This window comes from Equus asinus, chromosome 5, assembly GCF_041296235.1.
Source record: "Equus asinus isolate D_3611 breed Donkey chromosome 5, EquAss-T2T_v2, whole genome shotgun sequence".
NCBI lineage: Eukaryota > Metazoa > Chordata > Mammalia > Perissodactyla > Equidae > Equus > Equus asinus.
Window position 1 is genome coordinate 69,654,737 of NC_091794.1, and position 24,361 is coordinate 69,679,097.

General features: G+C 55.8%; 1 protein-coding gene and 1 long non-coding RNA gene across 3 annotated transcripts; one reads left to right on the forward strand and one right to left on the reverse strand.

The window, feature by feature from the left end:
• Positions 1 to 35: 35 nt before the first annotated feature.
• On the reverse strand, positions 36 to 13,131 carry TMEM61 (transmembrane protein 61). Of its 2 annotated transcripts, none has more exons than XM_014844380.3 (3): positions 12,878 to 13,131; positions 8,497 to 8,843; positions 36 to 1,587 (listed from the first exon to the last, which is right to left on the reverse strand). In XM_014844380.3, exons 1-3 carry the CDS (start codon positions 12,890 to 12,892, stop codon positions 1,458 to 1,460), a joined length of 492 nt encoding a protein of 163 aa, XP_014699866.1. In that variant the 5' UTR covers positions 12,893 to 13,131; the 3' UTR covers positions 36 to 1,457. The 2 variants fall into 2 exon arrangements, 1 of the variants encoding a protein (XP_014699866.1); XR_011503378.1 differs by lacking the exon at positions 8,497 to 8,843 and adding an exon at positions 8,844 to 8,986 and having other exon boundaries at positions 1,454 to 1,587; positions 12,878 to 13,127.
• Positions 13,132 to 20,056: 6,925 nt separating this feature from the next.
• LOC106833228 (uncharacterized) lies at positions 20,057 to 22,234 on the forward strand. The gene is made up of 3 exons (XR_001398603.3): positions 20,057 to 20,196; positions 21,372 to 21,545; positions 21,756 to 22,234. It is a non-coding gene; the product is annotated as an uncharacterized lncRNA (long non-coding RNA).
• The last annotated feature ends 2,127 nt before the right edge of the window (positions 22,235 to 24,361 follow it).

Below are 24,361 nucleotides of genomic sequence, written 5' to 3' on the forward strand. Positions count from 1 at the left end.
TTCTGCGGATGACAAAACACAATAAACAAATGAAAATGTTTTAAGGTAAAATGTTAAATGGTGACAGGTGTTACAGCAAGGGAGCAGGCAGGAGCCTGGGCGTGCAGGGGCCGGTGGCACTGAGTTTTCAGTGGAGAGGTCAAGCTTGGCCTCACAGAGAGAGCAAAGATGCGAGGAGGTGCAGAGCAGGCCGGGGAGAAGCTTCTGGAGAGAGGCAAGGCGAGTGCAAAGGCGCCAGTGGGCTGACCGAAAGGAGGGCACCGCACACACGGCCACCGCAGGAGTCCGTATTCAAAGGCAGCCAGAACCTCTCTGGGTCCTGAGCCCAGGAGGGACGTCGTCGGCCTGGGTGTGATCAGGCTCATTCTGGCCACGGAGCTGAGAAGAGACGGCAGGGGACACAGGCAGAAGCAGGGAGCCCGGCTGGGCAGCTACTGAGAGCGTCCAGGCCCAGGTGGGAGGATCCCAGGCCTGCAGCCCAGCCAGGCCTGAATGGAAACACTGGCTCTGCCTTTATGCTCTGATTTTGCCTCTCTGGGGCTCAGTTTCCACACCTGTGAAACGGGGACAGCACCTGTGGGAGATCGGCCTTGAGGATGTGCAATAATGGCAGGAGGCCCTCGGGGAATGCTGCCCTTATCCAGCTGACCGAGCCCCAGGACTTTGAACCCCTGCTTGCTGTGGGACCCTGGGAAGGTGACTCAACCTCTCTGAGCTGGTCTTTCCCATCTGTGAGTGGGGTGATGTGGAGATGTAGGGATGCGGAATGTAGCTGGACAGAAAGCAGACATTTCTGCCACACATGGAAAGTAAGGAGAGGAAGTGAGCTCCCTGTCAGAGGAGGTATGGGAGTAGAGGCCACACCTTCCTTTGGTGGAGGCCCTTACGAGGACTCTGCATTTGTTATTCGATGTTCCAGCCCCGGGCCTGCAGGGTCAGCGTGTGCTCGCCAGGCCAGCTGCTCTCCTCTCATTTAACCCTCACAACGCAGCTCTGAGCAGGGCTGGGGCCATGGAATTCCCCATCCCCATTTTACAGATGAGGACACTGAGGCGGAGAGCGGGACAGCCACTTGTGCGAGGCCACTCGGCTGGCGCCTGGTGGAACCCACGCTCGGGCAGTCTCAAGTCAGATCCATGTTCTTTTGGTTCTAAACTCAGGGCGTGACCTTGGGCCAGTCCTGGCTCTGCTCTGGGCCTCTATCTTCTCAAGGGCACTGCAAAATGCCCCAGCTGAGAGCCAGCGCTGCCCCGGCCCGGCCACCAAGCCAGGGGCGAGGAAGCACACGGGCCGCAGTGGGGACGGAGCCGGTTTATTGCGGGCTGTGTGTCCTGCAGCAAAGGCAGAGAGGTGGACCCGCCCACGCAGCGGGTGCCCCTGAGCGCCCCGGCCGGCTAGGCGGCTAGGCAGAGAGGCCGCTCTTGATGCTGCACAGGGGGCCCCGGGGACATCACCCCTCAGGCCATCCCCCCGGGGCTGCGGGTGGGCGGTGCACACCGCCCCTCAGGCCGTCCTCCCCTGTCCGGGTCCGCGGGTGGGCAGCACATGGCCTCCTCATAGGTGGGGATGGCGACTGACGGTAGGGTCCTACGGGGACAGGAGAGGACAGGCGTTAGCAGGGCGAGGGCCACCCCGAGACCGCCGCCAAGGGGACAGGGAGGGTGGGGGCTCCCCACGCCCTGGGCATAGGTGACACGGGCGGGCAGCCCTGCCCACCTCAGCTCTCCACTGCAGCCTTGCCCTGTGGTCAGGGCCACGCTCGCTGGCACACCTCCACACCCTCGTCAGCTCCCTGCAGGGCAGGCCCTTCCCACCTCCCTCCCCCACCCCTGCGGGGCGGGCCCGCGTGGCCTTTGAGACTCCTCTGGGAAGCTTTTGTGACTGTCCCTCCCCTGGCAAAGCTGCCCCTCCTGCTCTGGCCCCACAGCACCCTCCTCTGCTACCACACTGACCCTGTCTGACTGTCCCTAGGGCAGGGACTGAGTGTCCAGGGTCAGAAGGCAGGTGCCTGGGGATGTTTGTGGAAAGACTGAGTGATGGTCCGTGGGCAGAAAGACTCCCGGCTTACTGTAACATCCCTTACAAGATCTGGAGTTGTGGATGCTCAGGGCAGGATGGGAGACCTCAATTCTCCCGTCCGTCTGGACGCTTGAGGCCCTGATATGGGAAGTCCACCAAGTAAGCACCTCTGCTTGTATACCGTCAGAGATGGAGAACTCACTACCTACCAAGTCAACCACTTCTATCTTTGAACAGCTCAGCTTTCCTGTGACTTGCCCCCACCCCCTCAGATGAACTACCCCACAGGGACCTGAGGCAGGATCAGGTCTTATGACCTGGCTCTGCAGGCTAGATTCCAAGAACAGGTCACCCGTAGTCCAGCCACACCAGTGGTGATGGGAACGAGACTGGCTTTCAGGCCTCTCAGGGACCTGGCGGGTCACCTGTGGGGAGTCATTGCCTCTTCTGCTCCAGGGACCCTGGGGTTGGGGTGTCACTGAGTCTTGGTCTGGGAGCTACTGTTTCGAGGATGATACTGCCAGATACAGGGGCCAACTAGATGACCTCGAAGGTCACTTCCCACACCGAGTGGTTCAAGGGCTGCTTGTAAGTCTGGGCACTGGCTGGGTCAGCTCCCCGCTCTGCCACTTTCCTGCTGGGAGATCATGGGTCAGTAACTCCATTGCTCTGGGCCTCAGTTTCCCAATCTGTAAAAGGGGGACAATAATGGCCCCGACCTCACTAGACTGTGAAGATTAAATGAGATAACGCAGGGGGCACTTAGTACATGCTCCATAAATGGGGGCCTGGAACAAAACCTCCAGGGCCTCCGTGAGGGAGGGGCATGGGGACGAGACCTATCCTGGGTCTCAGCGTGGCACGGCCCGCACAGGCTCAGAGAGCTGTCACCTGGCCCGTCACTGTGGGGAGCAGTGCACCGCCTGTCTGACAGGGGACGGCGACGGCAGGAGGCCGGCCCGGAGGAGCTCCATCCCAGGGGCTGGTGGATGGGCCATGCCAGGAACTGCTGCGGCCCCCCACCCCGTGAGCGCCCATCGCCCACGGGGACATGACCCCTCTCTGAGCAACGTGTCTTCTCAGGCCAAGCCTGCCGCAGCCCCAGGAGCGGCCCACTGAGGGCAGGCTGGCTGCTGCAGTCCCGGACAGGGTCCCAGAGCTGAACCCCAGCCTGTGAGCCAGTCTGACGGGGGGTGCCAACCAGGAGCCAGATCTGGGCTCCCTACCCAGGGCTCCTGCAAACTTCTCTCACAGACCCTCCTCCTCCGGAAGACAGCTCAGAAGCCCCGCAGCTGAGGAAGCCGGTATGGGGCCTCAGCCTTCCCTGAGCTCCAGCATCTTTTGCAGGTGAGGGCAGGCAAAGAATATCGCTTCTGGAGGCCGGAGAGCCAGATTCCGTTGCTGTGTGACCTAGACCGTGTTTGCATCCTCTCTGAGCCTCTTTCTCCTCTCCTCGAGTGTTGTCCCCATTTTATAGATTTAGGAGAGGGGAAAGTGGAAAAGACTTTGACAACCTTCAGAAAACTGTGGGTGACAAGGCTTCTAGAGTCCCACGTCTCCTGCCCGGCTCAGCTCCAGCCACACCCCCGCCACTCCCCACTTCCTCAAGCCCTACAGACATGACACAGCCTTTGGGTGTGTCTGGGCCCCCCCGGTGGGGCGACGGCGGGCAGGGCAGGGCACAGGCGCCAGGGGAGTTCAGCCACAGCAGGAAGTTTGCTTAGAGGGCAGAGGTGGCGCGGCCAGCGGGGCCCACCCAGGCCCACGTTTCCATGGTGATGGTCCAGGAGGCTCGTGTTTCCCAAGGCCCCGTGTGGGGTGGCTGTCTGGCACTCTTCAGGCCATCTCCGCTCATGGAATATTCTGGATATGATGCCTGCAGTCGCGTGGGCCAGGCCCTCCAGGACGGTGCCAGGGCACAGGAAACTCCGGGCTGGCAGGGTCAGGGGCTGGGCCTGGCGCTGGCTCCTCTGCCGTCCAGCTGAGTCGGGCACACGTGGCAGGGAGCCGGGAAGGACAGGGCAGGAAATGCTAGCCCCCCACCACGAACCTCTCTCAGCTCGGTTCACATTCCGCACGACCTGGAGAGGGGCTCTGGCCATCAGGCGGGTGAGTGACGTCACATGGCATCCGATAGCCAGGCCCCAGCTGCGCTCTGCCCCCCACGGTCATGCTGCCCAGCACCTGGTCTCTGCCCCTCAGCTCCCTCTTGAACCGGCCTCGGCTTCCCCTCCTGCACCCAGTCCGTCAGCGGGCACGAGGGCACTGTAAGCTAGAAAGCGCAGCCACAGCAGCAAACGAACGTGTGCACAGATGTGACAGTGGACCCATTTCCCTGTCTGTCACCCCGTCTGAGCCTCACAGCAATCCTAGGGGAATTCAGTCACCACTAGCTGACAGGTGAGGAATTAGGCACGGCTCAGAGGGTCGGAGTAAGCCCAGGACACATGGCTCCTAAAAGAAGGAGACTAAGCAACATGCTACTGAGCAGCCAACGGGTCACTGAAGAAACTAAAGGAGACATTAAAAGAAAGAGCAGAGACTGAAGCCCCCGCGTCTGAACAGGCCCATGCTTTTTCCGCTGAGGGGGCCCCTGCGGGCCTCCCATCCAGCCACCTCATTTAGGGGCCCACACTTAAGATGGGAGCCCCCAGAGGGCAGGGGTTTTGTCCGTTTTCTCCAGTGTGGCATCGTCAGGGTCCTGAATAGGAGCCCGCACGTAGGACAGGCTCACTGAGTACTGGGTAACCGTATGACAGAACAAACAGATGAACAGATGGAGGAATGGTGGCCCCAAGAGGGCAGGGGCCTGCCCAAGCCATCAGCCTCGGAGGCCTTTGCCTCTGACCTGAATTTGCCCCCAGCCAGAGAGGGAGGGCAGGCAGCAGGGCCGGGCTGGGTCAGTCCCAGGGACAAGACAGAGCCATCCGCGGAGGCAGCCTCCCTGACACCCGGCCACCCCAGCTCTCAGTCTAAGCCTTGGGTCTCTGCGCCTGATGGCCCAGGGATACCCCGTGCCCTTCTGGCAGGGCTTCTTCCCTGGCCTGGACAGAATGAAAGCCAAGTGGCCCCACCTGACAGATGCACCTGTGGCCCAGCCCCTGTTGGGTCAACATGGCTGTGTGTACAGACAACACCCACCCCTACACTCAGGCCAGGCTGGCCGGGGTGGGACAGGCTCCATCCAGAGCACCCTGAGGCCTGGCCTGCTTCCACTAACGACTAATCGGTTGTGTGGCCAGGTAGGTCACAGGCCCTTTGAGACCCAGGCTCCTCCTCTGAGAAGTGAAGGGTTTGCCTGGAGAGTCCCCACGGCCCTGCCCGTCCCTCTCACAGCTGGACGAGCCCACGGCCCTGCCCTTCCCTCTCACAGCTGGACGAGCCCATGGCCCTGCCCGTCCCTCTCACAGCTGGACGAGCCCACGGCCCTGCCCGTCCCTCTCACAGCTGGACGAGCCCACGGCCCTGCCCTTCCCTCTCACAGCTGGACGAGCCCACGGCCCTGCCCTTCCCTCTCACAGCTGGACGAGCCTACGGCCCTGCCCGTCCCTCTCACAGCTGGACGAGCCCATGGCCCGACCACTGGACTAAGTGGCCTCCTGAATACTCTCTTCCTCCGACCTCAGGGAGTCGCGGGCCAGCAGCAAGAACAATCTGTTACGTTCTTTAACTCAGAATGCATTTGGAATCTCTATCAAAATTCGAAGGGTATTTTCCACAGAAACAGAGCAAACAATCCTAAAGTTTATATGGAATCACAAAAGACTCTGAATAGCCAAAGCAATCTGGAGAAAGAAGAACAAAGCTGGAGGCAGCACGCTCCCTGATTTCAAACTATACTACAAAGCTATAGTAACCAAAACAGTATGGATTTGGCATAAAAACAGACACATAGATCAACGGAACAGAACAGAGAGCCCAGAAATAAACCCACACATATGTGGTCAATTAATTTATGACAAAAAAACCAAGAACATACAATGGGGAAAGGGCAATCTCTTCAATAAATGGTGCTGGGAAAACTGGACAGCCACATGCAAAAGAATGAAACTGGGTCCCTATCTTACACCACACACAAAAATCAACTCAAAGTGGATTAAGGACTTGAATGTAAGACCTGAAACCATAGACCTCCTGGAAGAAAATATAGGCAGTAATCTCCTTGACATAGGTCTTAGCAACAATTTTTTGGATCTGATACCAAAAGCAAAAACAACAAAAGCAAAAATAAACAAGTGGGGCTACGACAAACTAAAAAGCTTCTGTACAGCAAAGGGAACCATCAACAAAACAAAAAGGCAACCTACTGAATGGGAGAAAATATTTGCAAATCATATTTCTGATAAGGGGCTAAAATCTAAAATATAGAAAGAACTCCTACAACTCAATAGCAAAAAAAAATCCGATTAAAAAATGGGCAGAGGAGCTGAATAAACCTTTTTCCAAAAAAGACATCCCGATGGCCACCAGATACACGAAAAGGGGCTATACATCACTCATCATCAGGGAAATGCAAATCCAAACCACGATGAAATGTCACTGCACACCTGTTAGAATGGCTAATATGACAAAGACAAGAAATAATAAGAGTTGATGAGGATGTGGAGAAAAGGGAACCCTGGGGCACTGTTGGTGGGAACGTAAACTGATGCAGCCTCCGTGGAAAACAGTATGGAGACTCCTCAAAAAAATTAAGAACAGAACTACCATACGATCCAGCAATGCCACTTCTGGGTATTTACCTGAAGAAAACAAAAACCCTAACTCAAAAAGATTCCTGTGCCCCCATGTTCACTGCAGCATTATTCACAATAGCCGAGACGTGGAAACAACCTAAGTGCTCATCGACGGATGAGTGGATAAAGATGTGGTGTACACACACAATGGAATACTATTTAGCCATAAAAAAGAATGAAATCTTGCCATTTATGACAACATGCATGGACCTCCAGGGCACTGTGCTAGAGAAAGACAAAAACCAAGCCCAGATACAAAGACCAGACTGGTGGTTGCAAGAAGTGGGGAGTCGGGGTGGGAGAAACAGGTTGAACTGTTTGGGTTTTTTATTGTAAATAAATTGAATTTAAAGAAACATGCATTCTGCTACATTCCTTAACTCAGAACGCATTTTCCCTCTAAGGAGGGGAGCAGGGCGTCGAGGTCCCAGGCCGCCCACAGAGGACTGGTTTAGCCCTAACCCATCCAAACCCAGTGCCTTCAGAGGGCTTCACAGCCAGCAGGCTCCACCACCTCCTGGCTGTGTGACTCTCACCGTCCTCTTCTGTGAACAGCAACAGTAATTCTTACCCGGCAGGCGGCCAGAAGGACTGAGAAGCTGCATGCCAGCCCCTGAGAGGTAGGCACCCCGACACTTGGTTGAATGAGGAAGCACATAATGAGTGCACGCATAAAGCATGCATTCTCAACAGGGCAAAACCAGTCCTGGGGATCTACTGATGATATTCTGTTTATGTATAAAGCACCGATACACACACAGAACGTAAACAGATGTACAGTATATCTGTGGTATTAAAATTTCATGGAGGTGGATTAAGAAAAAAATGCCTAAAAATGCTCCTTAGAGGGAGCAATGATGAAAAAAAAGGTTGAGAAGTAACGGTTTTCATGCAGGATTGTCTCTCTGCCCCTATCCCACCCCTGGGCCTTTGCACACACTCATGGGCTTGCCTAAACCGCCTCTTGCCACCTTAGCCACTTCAGGGAAAGCTGACATTTACTGTGCACCTACTGTGCAACAGGGACTAGGCAAAGTTCCACAGGTACAGCCTCTCGTTCGCTTCTCCCTGGATCCCCTGAGCTAGGGAGTAGGTGAGAGCACAGACTCGGGGCTCAAGTCCTGGTTCTGACAGACACTAGTGGGGTGCCCTTGGGCAAGTCACTTAGGGTCTTGGTGCCTCAGTTTCCTCATCTGTAAATGGAGTTAACAATACTACCTACTTCAGAGGCTGCTGTGAGGATGAAAGAAGAAATACATAAAAAGCACTTGGAACGGTGTCTGGTCCACGGCAAGTGCTGTATTGGTGTTTGCTATGATCGTCGTTGTTCCATTATGTCTGTTTTATTTCGGATGAGCAAGCCAAGGATCAGTGGGGTTGCACGATCTGGTTAGTGAGTGAACCGGAGGGGATCCCAGCAGGTCTGACTCCTCATACTCCTTCTGTTGCTCTGCCCCACTGGAGGCTGAGCTCAGCTGCCAGCTCCCTCGAGGAAGCCTTCCTGGATTTCTTCAGGACTCCACAAGCCCATGCTTGCCCCCTCCCACAACTCTGACTGCTCTGGTTGGTCATGTCTGCCTCTCTCAGGGGCCGTTAAACTCCCACAGGACTGTGCCAGTCAACTTCCATGCCCCCAGGGCACAGGCAGGCTGGGTCCAGAGGAGGAAGCCCTTGAGAGTGCTGCGCGAACGCCTTGGGATGGAGTGGGTCCCACCTGCGGCCCCCACTCTGCCCCACTGACCTGCAGCGCTCCTCTGAGGGGTCCACAGTGAGGTAGTACAGGTCCCTGGAGAGACGATATGGGTCCCATCGGGGCTGCCCCCCTGCGCTGGCCTTGACGGACCACAGCAGGCCGCAGAGCAGCAGCAGGCCACCCACTGAGCAGCAGAAGAAGCTGACCGCCCTGAGCAGGGGCCTGGGGGCCTCGGGCATGGGGTGCCCAGTGGGCAGGGCCGGCCGGCCCGGCTGGGCGCCTGCATCCCCTTCACTCCACCAGGCGAAGCAGAGGGTCCCCGCCACCAGAAGCACCGTGCCACTGAGCGTCAGGCAGTAGCGGAGGGTGGAGGCCGCCCGGCTCCCATCACACACCTGGACGTGGAGAGAGAGAAGAGGAAACGGGCCATGTGAGAGGCCTACTGGCGACCGGAGACCCAGGTTTTCCTTCTCTTCTGCCTGAGGTCACTTTGCAAACCGGGAGAGGTAATTCGACTCCTGCGCCTCAGTCTCTTCATCTGTGAAATGGAGATGATGCTCTCAACTTTGCAGGGCTGTTTGGAAGGTCACAACGTGTCTCAGGTTCCTAGCACCACACGGGGATGCAGTAGGAGCTGGGTAAGTGTGGCTACGGTTCCTCTCTCCGGGCCTCCGAGGCCGCGTCCGCCCGGTGGGTATAAGACCCCACTGAGTCTTCCCCAGCCTGGGAGAGCGAACGTCGGGACCACCAGGCCCACCAGCTCACGGCTTCCTGGGGACACACTGCTTTGTTTCAGCCTGGTCACAGGCCCGTGAGGGTGACACTCTCGTCTCCGCTTGACAGAGGCAGACGTGAAAACACGGGTGGGTAGAGGAACTCGTGAAAGAGGACAGCCACAGCTCTGAGGTTGAAATTCATGACAGGAAGCAAGACTTTGTGCAAAAACATGTCCACCATGGTCTTACTTATCACGGTCCTAATTGGGAAGAGCCGAAATGTCCACCTATAGGGAAATGGTGAGTAGACCCTGGCACAACCTCTGGGTGGACTATTAATGACTCATTGAAGAAAATCAAGCTTAGCACAAATGTCTAACAGCAGGGGGAAATGCTTTGATATCTTGCTTTTTCCAACTTAGTTTACCAAATTACTCATACTGTGCTATCTCGATTAGGTAAAGAAAAAATGCACAGGAACAAACAAACAGACCAGAGGGAAACCTGGTCCCAGATCGTGCAGACAGGAAGGGGCTGAAACCACGTCCATGTTGTCCCCAATGCCAGCCTCTAGGCCAACTGTACATGCTGTTCCCTCTGCCAGTAACTTCCCGCTATCTCCCCTCAAGGCTCAGCTGGGTCCTCACCCAAGAAGCCTTCATGGGTGACACTCTACACCAAGTCCCCTGGCCTTCTTGGGCCACAGCACCTGCCTGCCTGTGTTTGACTTCTCTGCTTGGCCTCCTCAGCCGACAGCGAGCTCCCGTAGGCCAGGGTCCACACTGGCCCTGTGCTCTGCTCTACGTCCCAGGGCCTAGCACATGGCTGCTCAGCAAGTATTTGTTGAAGAAATGCTCTTAAATGAGGAAAGGTGTTGCTGGGCAAACGCATATAGTGTGAGAAGTCTCCCTCACAGCAGGGTGGAGGTGGGGAGGGGAGGGAGCACAGGACCCCACTGCTCAGCACCCAGCCAGGGAGCACCAGCCATGAAGAACCAGCCAGGGAGCACCAGCCATGGAGCACCAGCCATGAAGAACAAGCCAGGGAGCACCAGCCATGAAGAACCAGCCAGGGAGCACCAGCCATGAAGAACCAGCCAGGGAGCCCCCAGCCATGGAGCAACAGCCATGGAGCCAAGGTGGCTGTGGTCTCCACTCCGCAGCTTCCAGCCGTGTCCCGGCTGAGCCTCTCCCCTCTCATCGGGTTCCTCCTAGGAAGGAGACTCTCTGGCTGGCTGCCAGGAGAACCTAGCACAGCCTGGGCTCCTCTTCCACAAGCTGAGCCAGTGAGGCAGGGACTGGGGACTCGCAGACCTCAGGGGGACTTCAGCGATCAGAAATGCCTTCCAGATGGGGCGTGCCTAGTGAGACATGGCACATCCAACCGATGCCCTGCTGGGCAGCCATTCAAAGGCTCCTCCGGGGGCCCCCGCCGGGCATGGCAAAGGCTCACGGCACAGCAGCGGAAACTTCAGACTTCAAAAAGCAGGCTCCCCCGTGTGTTTTAAAACAGGTATGTGTGTGCGTGTGTGTATGCAAGTGTGCAAGCACACATACACACGAGAGAGATGTGTGGACTAGGGGTGCTCTAAGAGTGTGCCCCAATCTTTCTGAGCCCCTAGACCACCAGAAGCATACAGAAAAATGCCATTTGTAAATTAGCCGCAGTCTTCTTCTGTGAATCTGTCTTTGGGGCAAGGGTCTCACGTCTCCAGCTCAAGGCATTTTCATGGGGGGAAAAAAGGAACCCGACTCCCCCCCTCTCCCCAAAGTCCGACAGCCGGGAGAGGCTGTCAAGAGGAAGCTGGAGAAACCAGACTGGAAAAACCCCACAAGCAATCAATCCTGGTCACCCCTGCCTGCATACCATGGCACTTGACAGTTGCCCTTCACACCCAGCATCCCGTAACTGAGGCAGGTGGTCAGCGCAGGAAAAGAAAGTCCTGTTTTGCAAATGAAGAGACAGAGCCCAGAAAAGGGAAGGACTTTGCCCAAAGCCAGATACAGCTGGGTTTCTCAACACTAGAAGAACTCACTCCCGCATAAGATAACTGACAAGGCCTCTTAATTTCTAGAAAAGCTACAGTTGCTCATTGAGGGAAAAGGAGAAAACCACAGAAGAGAATAAAAATGCAAAACACAAATCATCCTTAACCCTGTCCCTCAGAGATGAGCATGATCTGCGTGGGTGTTTCCTTTCCATGTCTCCCTTGGCCTCCGTACACCATGATGGTGGCAGCAGATGTGTGCTGGGCATTTACATGGGCTGGGTACCACAACAAGCACTTTACAGGTGTCCCCTCACCGAATCCTCACAACAGCATTATGTCCAAGGACACTGGGGCTCTGAGGGTGACAGCTTGGCTGATGTCAGGGTGGAATTTGAACCCAGGACTAGTCTGACTCAAACCCCTGTGTGCGCACAGCGAGATCTACGTTTATGATTCAGTATACGAAGGTGAGACCACGCTGTGAAGAGATATACTCATAAGTCCTTGGCACAGGCTGTTCTTGTTCTCCAGAATGCACCACCCTCCCTCCTGCCTCAGCTCCCCCCAGGCCTCAGACAAGACCCTACAACGGCCCTTAGCATGTTCACTGGGTGTGGTGCCCACCCCTTCCGAGCGGGCCTCCCTCCTTCCATGTGGCTCCCGCGTGGGCAGGCACAGGCTAACCCGGCGTCTCCCGGAGGTGGCGGTGTCAGTGTCCACTGCAGGAAGGACAGCCTGCTCGGTTGTGTGGTGGTTTTCTCTCTTATTACAGATCAGGGCTCTGACCGGCTATCAGCAGGGGGTCTTGGCCCAGGACCCCTGGCCCCATTTCAGGGGTGGTCTTCAGGCAGCTGACTCGCCTCTCACGTGCATGGAGCCTGCACCCTGATGAAGGAAGATGGAGGGCCTCCCTGCCCGGAGAGCCAGAAACTTCTCCAGCCCCAGAGCGGCCCCAGTCAGGGCTTGCCAGGCCGGCCCCTCCCTCCCGGTCCCCCAGACCCCCACACCCAAACTCCTGCCACCTGCAGGCCTCTACACCTGTTGCTCCTCCCGCCTACGGAGCCCTCTGTGCCGGTTCAGGGCCCTCATTTCACAGCCCCAGCCCCTTGAAGACCCAGCCCAAACATCACCTCCTCCCAGAAGCCTTTCTGCTGCTGCCACCCCTGCTCCCACCAGCCAGAGGAGGTCTTTCCCTGCACTGCTCCCTCTGACAACGGCCATTCTGTCGGTCAGCTCTGTGACCTTGATCAGGCTGCTCAACATCTCTGAGCTCAAATGCCTCAGGAGCAAGTTGTGAAGATGAGATGGCAAGCTGTACACGAAGCATGGTGACACAGAGCTGGACAGAGCATGGACCCCGGCTCTGACACCGTGCAAGTTACCTCGCTTCTCCATGCCTCAGTTCCCTCATCTGTAAAATGGACACGATAAAACCGTATTGTCCATGCCACCAACGAGGGAACTTTAGGTGCCAGTTTTCTGTAAAGAAGTCAGTACAAGAAGCAGTCCAAACCATCCCCAGGTAACTGCAGGCTCACCTGGGGCCCTGAGCGCCATGGCCCAAGGCCACCTAGCGAGTTAGAGCACAGTTAGGAGGGGATCCGCTCTCCAGACTCTGCCCACCAAGGCGCTGTGGTCAAGGTGAAGAGCAGGGGTCCAGGCGGGGTCGGCGTTACGGGAGCCGAGATGCTCCCGAGGGAGGGCCGGGGGAGCTGCTACCCACCTCGGGCGCAGCCATGGCGCGGCAGGCCAGGAAGGTGACCCCCCAGCCCCGCTCTGCGCCCCGCCGCGAAGGCCGGCTCCGGTCAAGGTCTCGTCGGGGCTCTCGCCGCCCGCCTGGCAGCCCCGGCTCCCGAGGGACGCCCCCCCCCGAGCCCGGGCTTGGCCCTGGCGGCCGGCTCCCCTGGGCTCGGGGCCGCGTCCTCGGGGCCGCCGGGGGCGCGTCCCCGGTTCCCTGCTCCAGGGCGCCTGCAGGTGCCGCGCCTCCGCCCGGGCGGCCCCGCCCGTCCTTAAAGCGGCCGCGCCGTCTGGGCCGCCCAGCCGGGGTTTCCCACCGCGGGGTGGGGGCTGAGAGGGGCGACCCGCCGTGACCCGCACGGCTCGGGCACCGGCGGAACCGTGGTGCTTGGGGCCGTCCCTCTCCGCTCCCCGGCTGGGGCGGGCTTGGGAACCAGCTCCTCGGAGAGCCACCAAGCTCGTCGGAGGTGGGGGTCCTGGGCCGGCCTCCTCACTCCCATTTCACAGCAAGGGAAACTGAGGCCCAGGGAGGGGCGGTCCTTTGCCCTGGTGTCTTTAGCGCGTACTCCGTTGGCGACACTGCTTTTTCCTTCTCAGTCAGAGAGCAAGCCCCCGCCCTCACCCCCTGAGGAGGAAGGCATTCTCAGAAATGATGGCTGGCATTTAAGTGCCTCCCTCAGCCCCGAAGGTCACTGCCCAGCCGCCCGGGCCGGAGAGCAGGCCCGAGAGCAGGGAGTGACCCAGCTTCTCCGAACCTTCTGTCCGCTGGTGGCCCCGGCTCACGGTCCGCGGGGCCGGCCGAGCGGAGCGGGGCCGTGAAGCGCTGGCTCCGGAGGGAACCCACGCAGGCTCAGGCCGTTTGTGTGGACTGGTGGAGTGGGCGGGAGGAAGCCCCCCGCGGGGTGTGAACTCCTCATGGGAGGACACCTGAGCTGTCTTAGGGGAGAAGGGTCGGGTGCCCCAGCCTGAAGGAGCAGAGTGAGCAAAGGCTGGACAGTCTCAGCCTGGGCAAGCTTGACCGTTCATGTGGGTCAAAGGGAGGCGGTCCGGACCAGCCAGGGTCTGGGTTTTCTTTTGTCTCCTGCTGCTCCAACAAGTCAGGGCGCTGGGGCCGGGTTCCCCTCAGCCAGGCCGAGGAGTTCCCATCCAGCTGATGGGACCAACTCTCCTCCCTGCCCAGGGCACAGAAGGTTGGAGCACCTGTCCAGCGGGCATCTGAAGCTCAGAGAGGGGAAGCCACCGTCTCAGAGTCACGGAGCGGGTCAGTGGCAGGGTGCAGGCCCCTGATTTCCAAACTCCTTGTCTCGGAGGAAATATTCCACCCAAGAGCATTAGCGTTCTCTGAGCGCCGACTCCTCTCCCCAGTGAGGTCCTTGTACGCGTTACCTCTTTTCCTCTTCACTGTGCATGTAGTTGGTATAAATGAGCCCATCTTACAGACCAGCAGCTGAGGCTCAGAGAGGGCAAAGGCCCGGGTGAGGCTCTGAAGCTCAGAGGTGGCTGTGCTGAGACGGGACCAGGCTGGCCTAGAGCAGCGTGCCTTCAGCTCTGCTCTGCGCAGCCTGCATGTGGGCTGAAGGCCACCACGGCCGTCTGGTGCCAGGGGCCTGCTTAGAGAAGGTATGAGGGGAAGGGGGAGGCCGTGAAGCTGTCGGCCCCACTCACTTCTGCAGGGGTGTCCGTGCAGGTTGTGGGCGCCTCACTGGTCAAGACACCCCCCTCCCTGCCAGTGGGCCCAGGGGTAAGTCACAGGTTGGGAAAGCTGAGGTCCAGGCTGGGGCACATCTCGACCCTGCTTAAACCTGAGTCCCCTGGCCCAGGCTGGATGCTCAGGCCCTGGCATTGAACAGGTTTCGACTTCTTTCCTCACTCAGCCACTTCCGGGCTGGCAGACTCTGGCTGTATCCTTATCTATAAAGTGGAGACAATGGCCCCTCCTCCCAAGGGGGCTGTGAGTGCTTCATAGCTACTTAGCAAGACCTTATCCACGAGGAGCTGGCCTGAGGCCTCTCCCAGTACACAGTGGCTCCACGTGTGGGTCTCCTTAGTGACGGTGGCCTCCCTGAGGGCAGGGACTCTGCTCAGGACCCAGCCAGACCCTGCCGGGACCCGAGGGGGCTGGGACCGGGTGCTGATCAGAACCTGGGGATTGGCCCAATTCTTCTGGCTCTGTCTTCCTCTTCCCCACTTTTGGCAGCCCTGGTGTCAGCCCCGGGCCTGCCGTGATGCCAGGCGCCGAGGGGAGCCCCGCAGGCCTGGGCAAGCTTCGAGGCCCTTTCTGCGGAGCAGCCTCAGGCCTTCTCTGGCTCCAGCTGGCGACTCAGAGGAGATCTGTCGCCAGCTTCTGACTCAAGGGGGTAGGTAAGGGGCTACCACTTGCACTCACTTATTACACGTCACCAGCCAGCCGCTTCTCCCGTTTCATTGTCACCTCAGCTGAGCCCTTGGGGCTGAGAGAGAAGTGCCTTGCTCGGGGGTCACACAGCTAATTAGGTGAGGGGTGGGGAAGTGGAGAAGAGGCACTGGAATCCACATCTGTCTGAACCTTCCAGATCCATGTGCGCTTTTCCCTTTGTGCCACAGTGTCCCCTCCTCAGTTACATCCTGGCCTGCCTCCCCCAGGCCGTCTGCCCTTCATAAGCATCAGCTGGTGCTTCCAAGCCAGCACCCGATGGGTGCCTCACCTGCCTGAACCTGCCAGTGCTCCCGAGGCCCTCAGAGTGACGGCCCGGCTCCCAAGTACCCACGCCGTGAGCAGGTCCCTGTCCGCCTCCCAGCGCATTCCCTGCGTCCCTCCGTGCGCTCCTGAGCTCCCTGTGCACTGTGTCCCTTGCACGGGTCCTTCTTCCTCACCAGCTTCGCCTGGTGAGCTCAGGTGCTTCCCTTAAGACTCAGGTCACAGGTCACCTTCTCTGGGTGACTTTGGGTGCATTCCAAAGCCAAATTACTTGGTCCCTCTTTCAGGCTCCCACAGGACTTCACAGATCATCCACCGTAGCCCTGAGGACGTTTACAGAAATGAAACTACATGCCTTCCCTTCTTCTGCACTAAAAAGAAATAGCTGGATATTGCAGGAAATTTAGAAAGTATCAGTTAGTTAAGACAAATCAGAACATCCCCCTTCACAGGTAAAGAACAGTCTCCAGCCCTGTAAAGGAAAAACACAGTTCCCTAAACGCAGCCCCATCTACACAGGCTCTGCACATTCCCCCCACCCCCCACCCCTCACCCCCCCCAACCCCTGTCTCGGGCAGGTGATTCTGGAGCCCACGGCCACATTTGGAGAAGCAAGGAGACACAAGCACCAGAATCAGGCGGGTCTCCTCAGGTCGTTATGGGGATTAAGTGAGTTACTATATCATGGGCTTAGCAACATGCTTGGCACATAGTAAGTGCTTAGTCGCATTGGCTATTATTATTGTTGTCATTATTTTATCTGTTAGTAGAAGAGAAGCACTGAGAGAATCCATGATCTTCTTGGAAGAACACCCTCCCTCCCTCCCCCACCTCCTGCCTCCCAGGCAGGGATCCAGCATCCTTTTCCGGACGCCACCTAGACCCAACCACTGTGACATTTTTTTTTTTTTTTTAAGATTGGCACCTGGGCTAACAACTGTTGCCAATCTTTTTTTTAATTTTCTGCTTTATCTCCCCAAACCCCCCCTGTACACAGTTGTATATCTTAGTTGCAGGTCCTTCTAGTTGTGGGATGTGGGACGCCGCCTCAGTGTGGCCTGACGAGCGATGCCATGTCCGCGCCCAGCATCCGAACCCTGGGCCGCCACAGCGGAACGCGTGAACCCAACCACTCGGCCACGGAGCTGGCCCCGTGTGACATTTTGATGTAATGCTTTCCAAATGTGTGCATCTTACAAAAATCTGATCCCGCATCGCATACTGTTTCTAATAGGCTTTCATTTTCACTCAATACAGTCCCTCATGAACGTCTCTCCATATCTCACTGTGTTCTAAGTGTCCGCTTACGTATCTGGCCCCCATACTGACAGCATCTGAGGGCAGGGCTGCACCTCTCATGACTTGCCCCACCGCCCACCCCGTGCCATCTCAAAGCCAGCACACAGTATGCCCAGCACCAACACATGTCGTGAACAGCATGGGATGTGTGGTGCCGGGTTGGTCTGTCCCCTGCCTAGGAACATGGCACATGTCCCTAGGGAGGGAAGAAGGCTCACAGAGGAGAGAGCATCTCAAAATCCAAGGCAAGGTTAAGGAGCGGGCATATCTTTAAAGAAAGATCTCTGAGCACATTCCTTAATGCCAAACAGCAACAGGATCCCGAGGTTTCACTTCAGCAAAGAGGCGGTTTAGGGCAGGATTCTCAAATAGGGGCGATTTTGCACCCCCTCCCCCTCCAGAGGACATCTAGCAGTGAACAGAGACACTTTTGGTTGTCACAACTGTGGTAGGTGGGGCGATACTATTGGCATCTGGTGTGTAGAGGCTGGGGATGCGCTCCCACCCTACAATGCACAGGACAGCCCCCAACAAAGCATGATCTGGTCCCAGGTGTCGAGTGCCGAGGCGAGAAGCCCTGGTCTGCACGTCTTAGGCAGGCTTTGGAGACTGGTGGCTCAATGGATTTCCGACTGTGTTCCAGAGACAGGAGGGAAAATAGATAAATACAGAATGTGATATAAAGAAATATAAGGGAAAATAAACCTGAGAGTCTAGAAATTCAACCCTGTTTCCCCATATGCTGTAGAGAAGTCTCAGGAATTCTAACATGTCACTTTTGAACCAAACTCACCAGAACGTCTCTTGTCCGTGAGGAGCAGAAAGAGTGGATCTGCTTTGATCTCTATTTTATAAGCCCAGAAAAGGAAAGTGAGTTGCCTGAAGTCACACAGCTAATCTGGACTATGACAGGGACCCAGCCCCAGACTCCTGATGGCCAGAGCCTCCTCGCCACCACGGAGAATCGTCGATGCCTTCGGCTGGGAGTCAGGCACCTGGGTGGGGGGAGAAGGAGTTGGCAAACTGCCACACAGACCGGATCTGGCTCACTGCCTGTTTTTGTATGGCCTGTGAACTAAGAATGGTTTTCACATTTTTTTAATGGTTGAAGAAAACCAAAAGGAGAATAATATTTCATGATGCATGAAAATTTAATGAAATTCAAATTTTAGTGTCATAAATAAAGTTTTATTGGAACACAGCCACACTCATTCTTTACATGTTACTTTTGTGCTGCTACAGTGTTAGAAGTAAGCGGTTGTGACAGAAACCATATGGCCCCTAAAGCCTAAAATATTTACTATCTGGACTTTTACAGAAAACGTTTGCCAGCCCCTGCCCTGGCCTCTGGCTCAGCCCTGCCACTAACGTGCTGTGCAATCTGGGGCAAGAGGCCACACCTCTCTGGGCCTCCTCACTTGTAAAATGGGGTGGGACCCCGGGAGAGACAGTGCTCACCAAGAATTCAGGAACAAGCCGGGCTTGTTGGGGACACTACAGAGGACACCCCAGGATTTCCGGGTGGACCAACAGGGAGGCTCCGCAGAGGGGCTCTGAGCTGGGTTGTGATGGGAGAGGATTTCCACAAAGACAGGGCTGGCACTGGGGACAAGGAAGGACCATCTGCTGAAGGCACGACGCTGATCACCGAAGGTTACAGCATTCTTATGCTGACGAGACATTTTTGTAAGCTTTTGTGTAAACCAGCTTATTAAAGGTTATCGATAGACTAAAAGTTAGCATCCACTGACTGTCTACCGAATGCCAGACACTATGCTAGGGGCGCTGTATACTTAGGTCATTTAGTCCTCAAAGAGTATGGTAGGAACTCTTTTTTTTACAGCTTTATTGAGATATAATTCACTTACCATAAAACTCACCCATTTAAAGCGTACAATTCAGTGGCTTTTAGTGTATTCACCGAGTTCTGCATCCATCACCGTAATCAATTTTAGAATGTTTTCATTACCCCAAAAAGAACCCTCACACCCCTTGACCATCCCACTCTAATTTCTCCATCCCCCAGTCCTAGGCAACCAGGAATCTCCTTTCCGTGTCATGGATTTGCCTACGCTGGACATTTCATATCAATGGAAACATATAACGTGGTCTTTTGCGTCTGGCTTCTCTCACTCAGCTTAATGTTTCCAAGGTTTGTCCGTGTTGTAACATATATCAGTACTTTGTTCCTTTTAATTGCTGAATAGTATGTCATTGCATGGATATATCACATTTGTTTTAGCTATTCATCAGTTGATGGACATTTGAGTTGTTTCTACTTTTTGGCTATTATGACTTCTGCTGCTATGGACATTCATGTACATGTTTTTGTGCGGACGTGTGTTATTATTTCCCTCGGGTGTGTAACCCAGGAGCGGACTTGCTGGATCATATGGTAACTCGACATTGAACTGATTGAGGATAAGGCAGGAATTTTTGTCCCCACTTTAGCACTGGGGAAACTGAGGCTCAGAGAAGTTAAAAGAGCCACCCAAGATCCGAGAACACAGCAGGTTTAAACTCAGGCCATCCAACACCTCTTGCCTCTGAATATATATATAAAACAGAACAGAGGTCTCTTTTAACCATTTATTTCCCTCTTAAAATATTCATTCCTTGAGAGCAGGGCCCTTTGTCTGTTTTATCTGATATCCCCAAAATTCTAGTGCCTAGAAGAGGCTAGACACTTAGTAGGTGATCAATAAATATTGTTAAATGAAGGGGAGAACGCGTCAGTATGGAAGATGCGAAGGTCGGGGAATGAGGTTATGGGGAATTCCCGAGATTTCTGTTGGGTCCAGAGTGGCACCAGACCTGGTGCCAGCATGAATTTTTCAGACTCAGAGCTGGCTCCAGCCACCCTGAAAGGGACGTGCTCTTCCCCTGCAGCCGGCCTTGAAAGGCACGCCGCCGGTAGTCTCCAGCGGCCCGACAGGTTCCTGGAATTCTGTGCCTGGGAGACAGTCTATTCATGGAAAGGCAAGGAGCTGCCTTCTGTGAGTTCATGATCTAAAAAAGGAAACTGCTGTCTGCGGGTAAGAAAAGGATTAGAAGCTCAAGGCCTCCATTTCCTTGGAAGGCATTTTCTGCCCAAGTGAGATGGCCCTGGGCCTCTGTTTGGGGAGGGCTGAGACTGGGGAGATGCGTGCCCGTGGAGGAGGAAACCTTGTCTGGGAGCCGAAACAAAGGGCTGAGAGACGGGAGGGCGTGTGGATGGAGGGCTGGCGACAGCCTTGCTCCAGCAGACACATGAAAGGGCTCAGATTCCTGGAAAAAGCCAGCCGCTCCCTCTGCTTCCAGAGATCTTGAGAAAGATACAGCAAGCCCAGGTCAGTGTGGAGAGCTATTCTCAACATGCGGAAATGGGGACGAGGGAAGAGAGCTGGCCTAGCAGGCAGGAGGGGCTGGCTGGGGCCTGACTGTGACTGGTGGCCTTGGCCAAGTCCTTGCCCCCTCTCAGCTTCTGTTTCCCTATCTGTAAAAAGTTGGGGTCCTTTCAAGCTCTGGGACTCTGTTCTGGGGCTGAATTCCCTTTCTTCCTCTCCCCGCTCCTCTCCTGTACTGGACTCATTAATGCTCGTGTTCCCATCCACGTCTGACAGGAGTCCCGGGCTCCGGTTGCTCCTGGAGTCAGTGCCTCCTCTACAGGCGTGTGGAGGCTCTCGCAGAATCACCCAGCTCTCACCCTGGGTTTCTGAAGAGCCCCTTTCCCACCTCCTGGTCAATCCACTCCGACCCCAGCCCCACTCACCCAACGTCTGACGTCCCATAAGAGCTCACGCTCAGCCCATTCAAACCAAATCACGGTTCCCCCTAAGAGGCCCTGTCTCCCGGCTCAGGGCTCGGGGCGTGGCACCTCCACTGCCCCAAGCATGGACACCAGGGGCAGCAAGGCCAGAGTCTGGGAGAAGTTTCATCACCTGCTACCCTTTCTGGGCCCGGTTTCTCGACAGTGAAATGAGGGGTTGCGCTGCGGTTTCTAAGGCAGCTGAGAGGCCTGAGAGCTCTGATTTTACTCTCAAATCTGCCACTAGACTGCGGAGTGAGCCTGGCTGAATCATTCCTCTGTGTGGCCTCAGTTTCCCCATCAGTAACTGAGATGGTGGGACCAGAGGAGTTTTAGACCTGGGAAGTGGGAAAAGCACTGACACTGGAGACAGGAGACCTGGCTTCACTTACTTATCAGTTCACCCTGTGGCCCTGGGCCAGTGCCTTCCCGGGCAGGCCACCATTTCCCCCTCCAGGTTGGATGGGAGGGTGGGCCCATCTGCTCTGCCAGGGCCCCTCCCCTTGACCCTGATGGGACTAGGTCCCTTAGGCCGTTGAGCTAACAACTCCAGGATGTGTTTGTCTCCTCTCATCACTCTGGAAGCTTCCAGATTGTTCTTTGGAACAATTGAAGGCCCCTTAATCACTGTGGCTCCCCAGGCAACTGGAGAAAACTTGGCCAGCAGGAGCTTATATTCCATTATTTTAAACAGAAAAATTTATATTGTGTTCACAGCCCACCTAAAGAGCCCAGCCAATTTTCCGAATAACCCTAAAATACTCTTAAACATCTATTAAACAAACCACTAAGGATTTCTACGTAATGTGAAGGATTGACCTCAGTGGATGTTAGTGACGCACAATGGGACTACAGTGTTGGACACACATTCTAGCGTCTGCCAGTGAAGAGGTACTGTAGTGTAAATTACAATAAAATGGTATGTTAAATATGCATCAAGCACAAGAACCACTTAGCATAATAAAATAAATAAGTAAGCCAATTGGAATAGTCGCACTAATCCATAGGAGAGTTGCCTGGGCGAGGTGCGGGGCACGGAGGGGATGGTGGCTCCCAGGTGGGAGTGAGGTTGCCTGAGGTGGGTCTGTGTCCACGTTCCAGGAACCAGTGGACGCCTCGTCTTCCCGACACTTCAGACTCAGGCAGCGCGTGGCAGTGACCCAGGGCTGAAGCGGAGATGAATCGTTGGGATGGAATAAACCAAAGTAGCTGTCTGCTTGCTTTTCCTATGCTGACAGTCCTTCAGCTCTGGGCTCCAGGCTCTGCTCAGTGCACCGTCAGTGTGATCCATCTGCTCGAGTCACAACCATGCTCACCTGGTCACCGTTGGTGTGCCTGCCTGGCACGGGCATGGGGGATGACGGGCACATCGTCATGGTCCAGCTCGTTCCCTTCAAGTGCCCCCTCGTCCCGCCCGAGTTCTGCTCCTCCCGCTGAAGGAGGGCCTTTCGAGGCCACTTAAGCTCGCCCACTTCCATCACAGGTTTTCCAATTTCCTAGAAGGTATTTTCACTTAACACGTGAGGAAGATGCTAGCAATAATGCGTTTGAACAATGCAATAAAAGGGTGTGACCAATGGAGAACAGACTGAAACAGGACTTTGGGGCCCCGCATGCTCTCACCAGGGCTCCCTCATGACTTAAACGTTCTCACTGGTGCCCACAAGCTGGCTCCTCAGGTGGGGGTTCCGTCAGGGCAGTGACCTTTGGGTAACAATTCCACAAGTCATCACACTGAGTATTCAGATAATGAGAGTTCAGATTGCAAGGGATACCCGAGCTTTATCAGTTATTTGTAATTCCCACAACTGTTCAGCAAGGAAAGTCCTTGTTATTCCTGCTTCACAGATGGGGCCTCAGAGGGCTGGAGGAACCCGAAGGCAATCAAGGCCTGTTGACTCTCAGCCCCTGTTCTCCCACCACACACGTGGCCCCGCCCACACTGGGCTCTGCTTCTCCGCCCCACCCCCCAATCCCCTTTGGGCCAGGTGGGGATTTTCTGTTGCCTTCGATCTCTCCTTTGGCTCTCTTCTTCGCCCCCCCACTAACCCCACAGCTCTCAGTAGCCGCCTTTCTCTTCCCAGCAGGCACAGAACATTACTACCTGCCTAATCCCGTGCTACTTTGCCCCTAAAAAATAAAAGGTGGGGGAAGACATACACAGCCAAGCGAGCCCTGGCTCCCTCTTCTCCAGCCTGCAGAGGAGGGCGCTGCCCCCCGGAGAAGAAACATACAGCCCAGCCCCAACCCCGCAGTCCCTGGGCAGAGGTCTGTGACCCCCACCCCTGGGTGACCAGGTGTCCTCTGACCTCACTGGACGGAGTAGAGGATGCTTTGGCCCTCTCTGCTCTGTCCTAGACAACCTGCTTCATGCCACAGCTTCGGTTACTACTTATAAGTGGATAAGTCTCCACGTGCAGCCTAGAAGCTCTCTCCTGAACCTCGGGTCCCTCCCTGGATTCCCAACCCCACAGGGCTGCGACCTCAGCATCCTCTTCAGGTCTCAGTACCCATCCGGTCCCTTCTCCTCCTTCACTCTGCACATCTCATCCATGACCAAGTCTGCTGACTCTGCCTTGAAAACGTCTTTCACAGCCATCCCTCTCTCTGTGTTGAGACCCCCAGCTCTGCTCTAGGCTCTCCTGGAGACCACCGCAACAGCTTCCCTCCTGGTCCTGCCTCCTCAGTCCAGTTCACCCCTTCATGGCGGCCAGAGTATCTACTCTAAACTCTGCTCTGATCGTGCCATCCCCCTCTGCTTAAGATCCTTTAGTTCATCAGAAACCCCAAATGTGATTAAGTTAGGCAAGAATCAATTTAATGTTAGGACGCTGGACGAGCTCAACTAATTGTGAAAAGGGCAGGAATGGAGGCCAGGCCACCTCCACTCAGATTCCACTGGGATTCTCAGCTGAGGCTCTGTATTTCTGCTTTCCTGATATCCTGATTTCATTCTCTCCTAATTCGCATCAGTTTCCCCCATGGGATGGCAACATGGCACCTGCCATTCCCAAGCCTTATCTTCTCTCTGTCACCACCAGCACCATCTGCCACTTTGCCTCTAAGTTTAAAAAAACCCCAGGGACACTCACTTGAATGAGGTGCCCACCCCTGGACCAACCAACTGTGGCCAGGCAGCGGGGCCATGCAGCAAGGGAACGACCACGTCGGGCCCATCCCTGCGTATCAGGGCCTTCCTCGAGCTGAGGGAGACTCAGAGAGGTAGGCAGCCGCCCTGATTGGTGGTGTCTGCTGCAAACGGTTCTCACTCAGGTTAGTGTTCATCTTACTTTAAGTCGGGGATCACATGCCCCTTTGAGAATTTGATCAAAGGCATAGATCTCCCTAGAAAAATAAACATCCTTACAAAATTTTGCATACCATTTCAGGAGATTTGTAGACCTTCTGAAGTCCAGTCTGTGGACCTTAAGTTAGGAACACCTGCCTTGAAATAAAAGTCCTTTGCCTAGTGTCCAAGGCCTGGCATGATCTGGCTGCACCTCTCTGCACGGCCCCCGGCCTGGGCACCTAGCCCGCAGCCACGCCCGACTCCTCACATGTGCAGGGCGCTTCACAGTTCAGTCTGTGCTTCCCCAGCCCCACGCCACGCTTTCAGTTCATCCTGCAGAACTCAGCTCGTGGGTCACCTCCTCCGGGAAAACATCCCTGATTCCGGTCTGCCCCGGCTGAGTTTCTAGATTCAATTG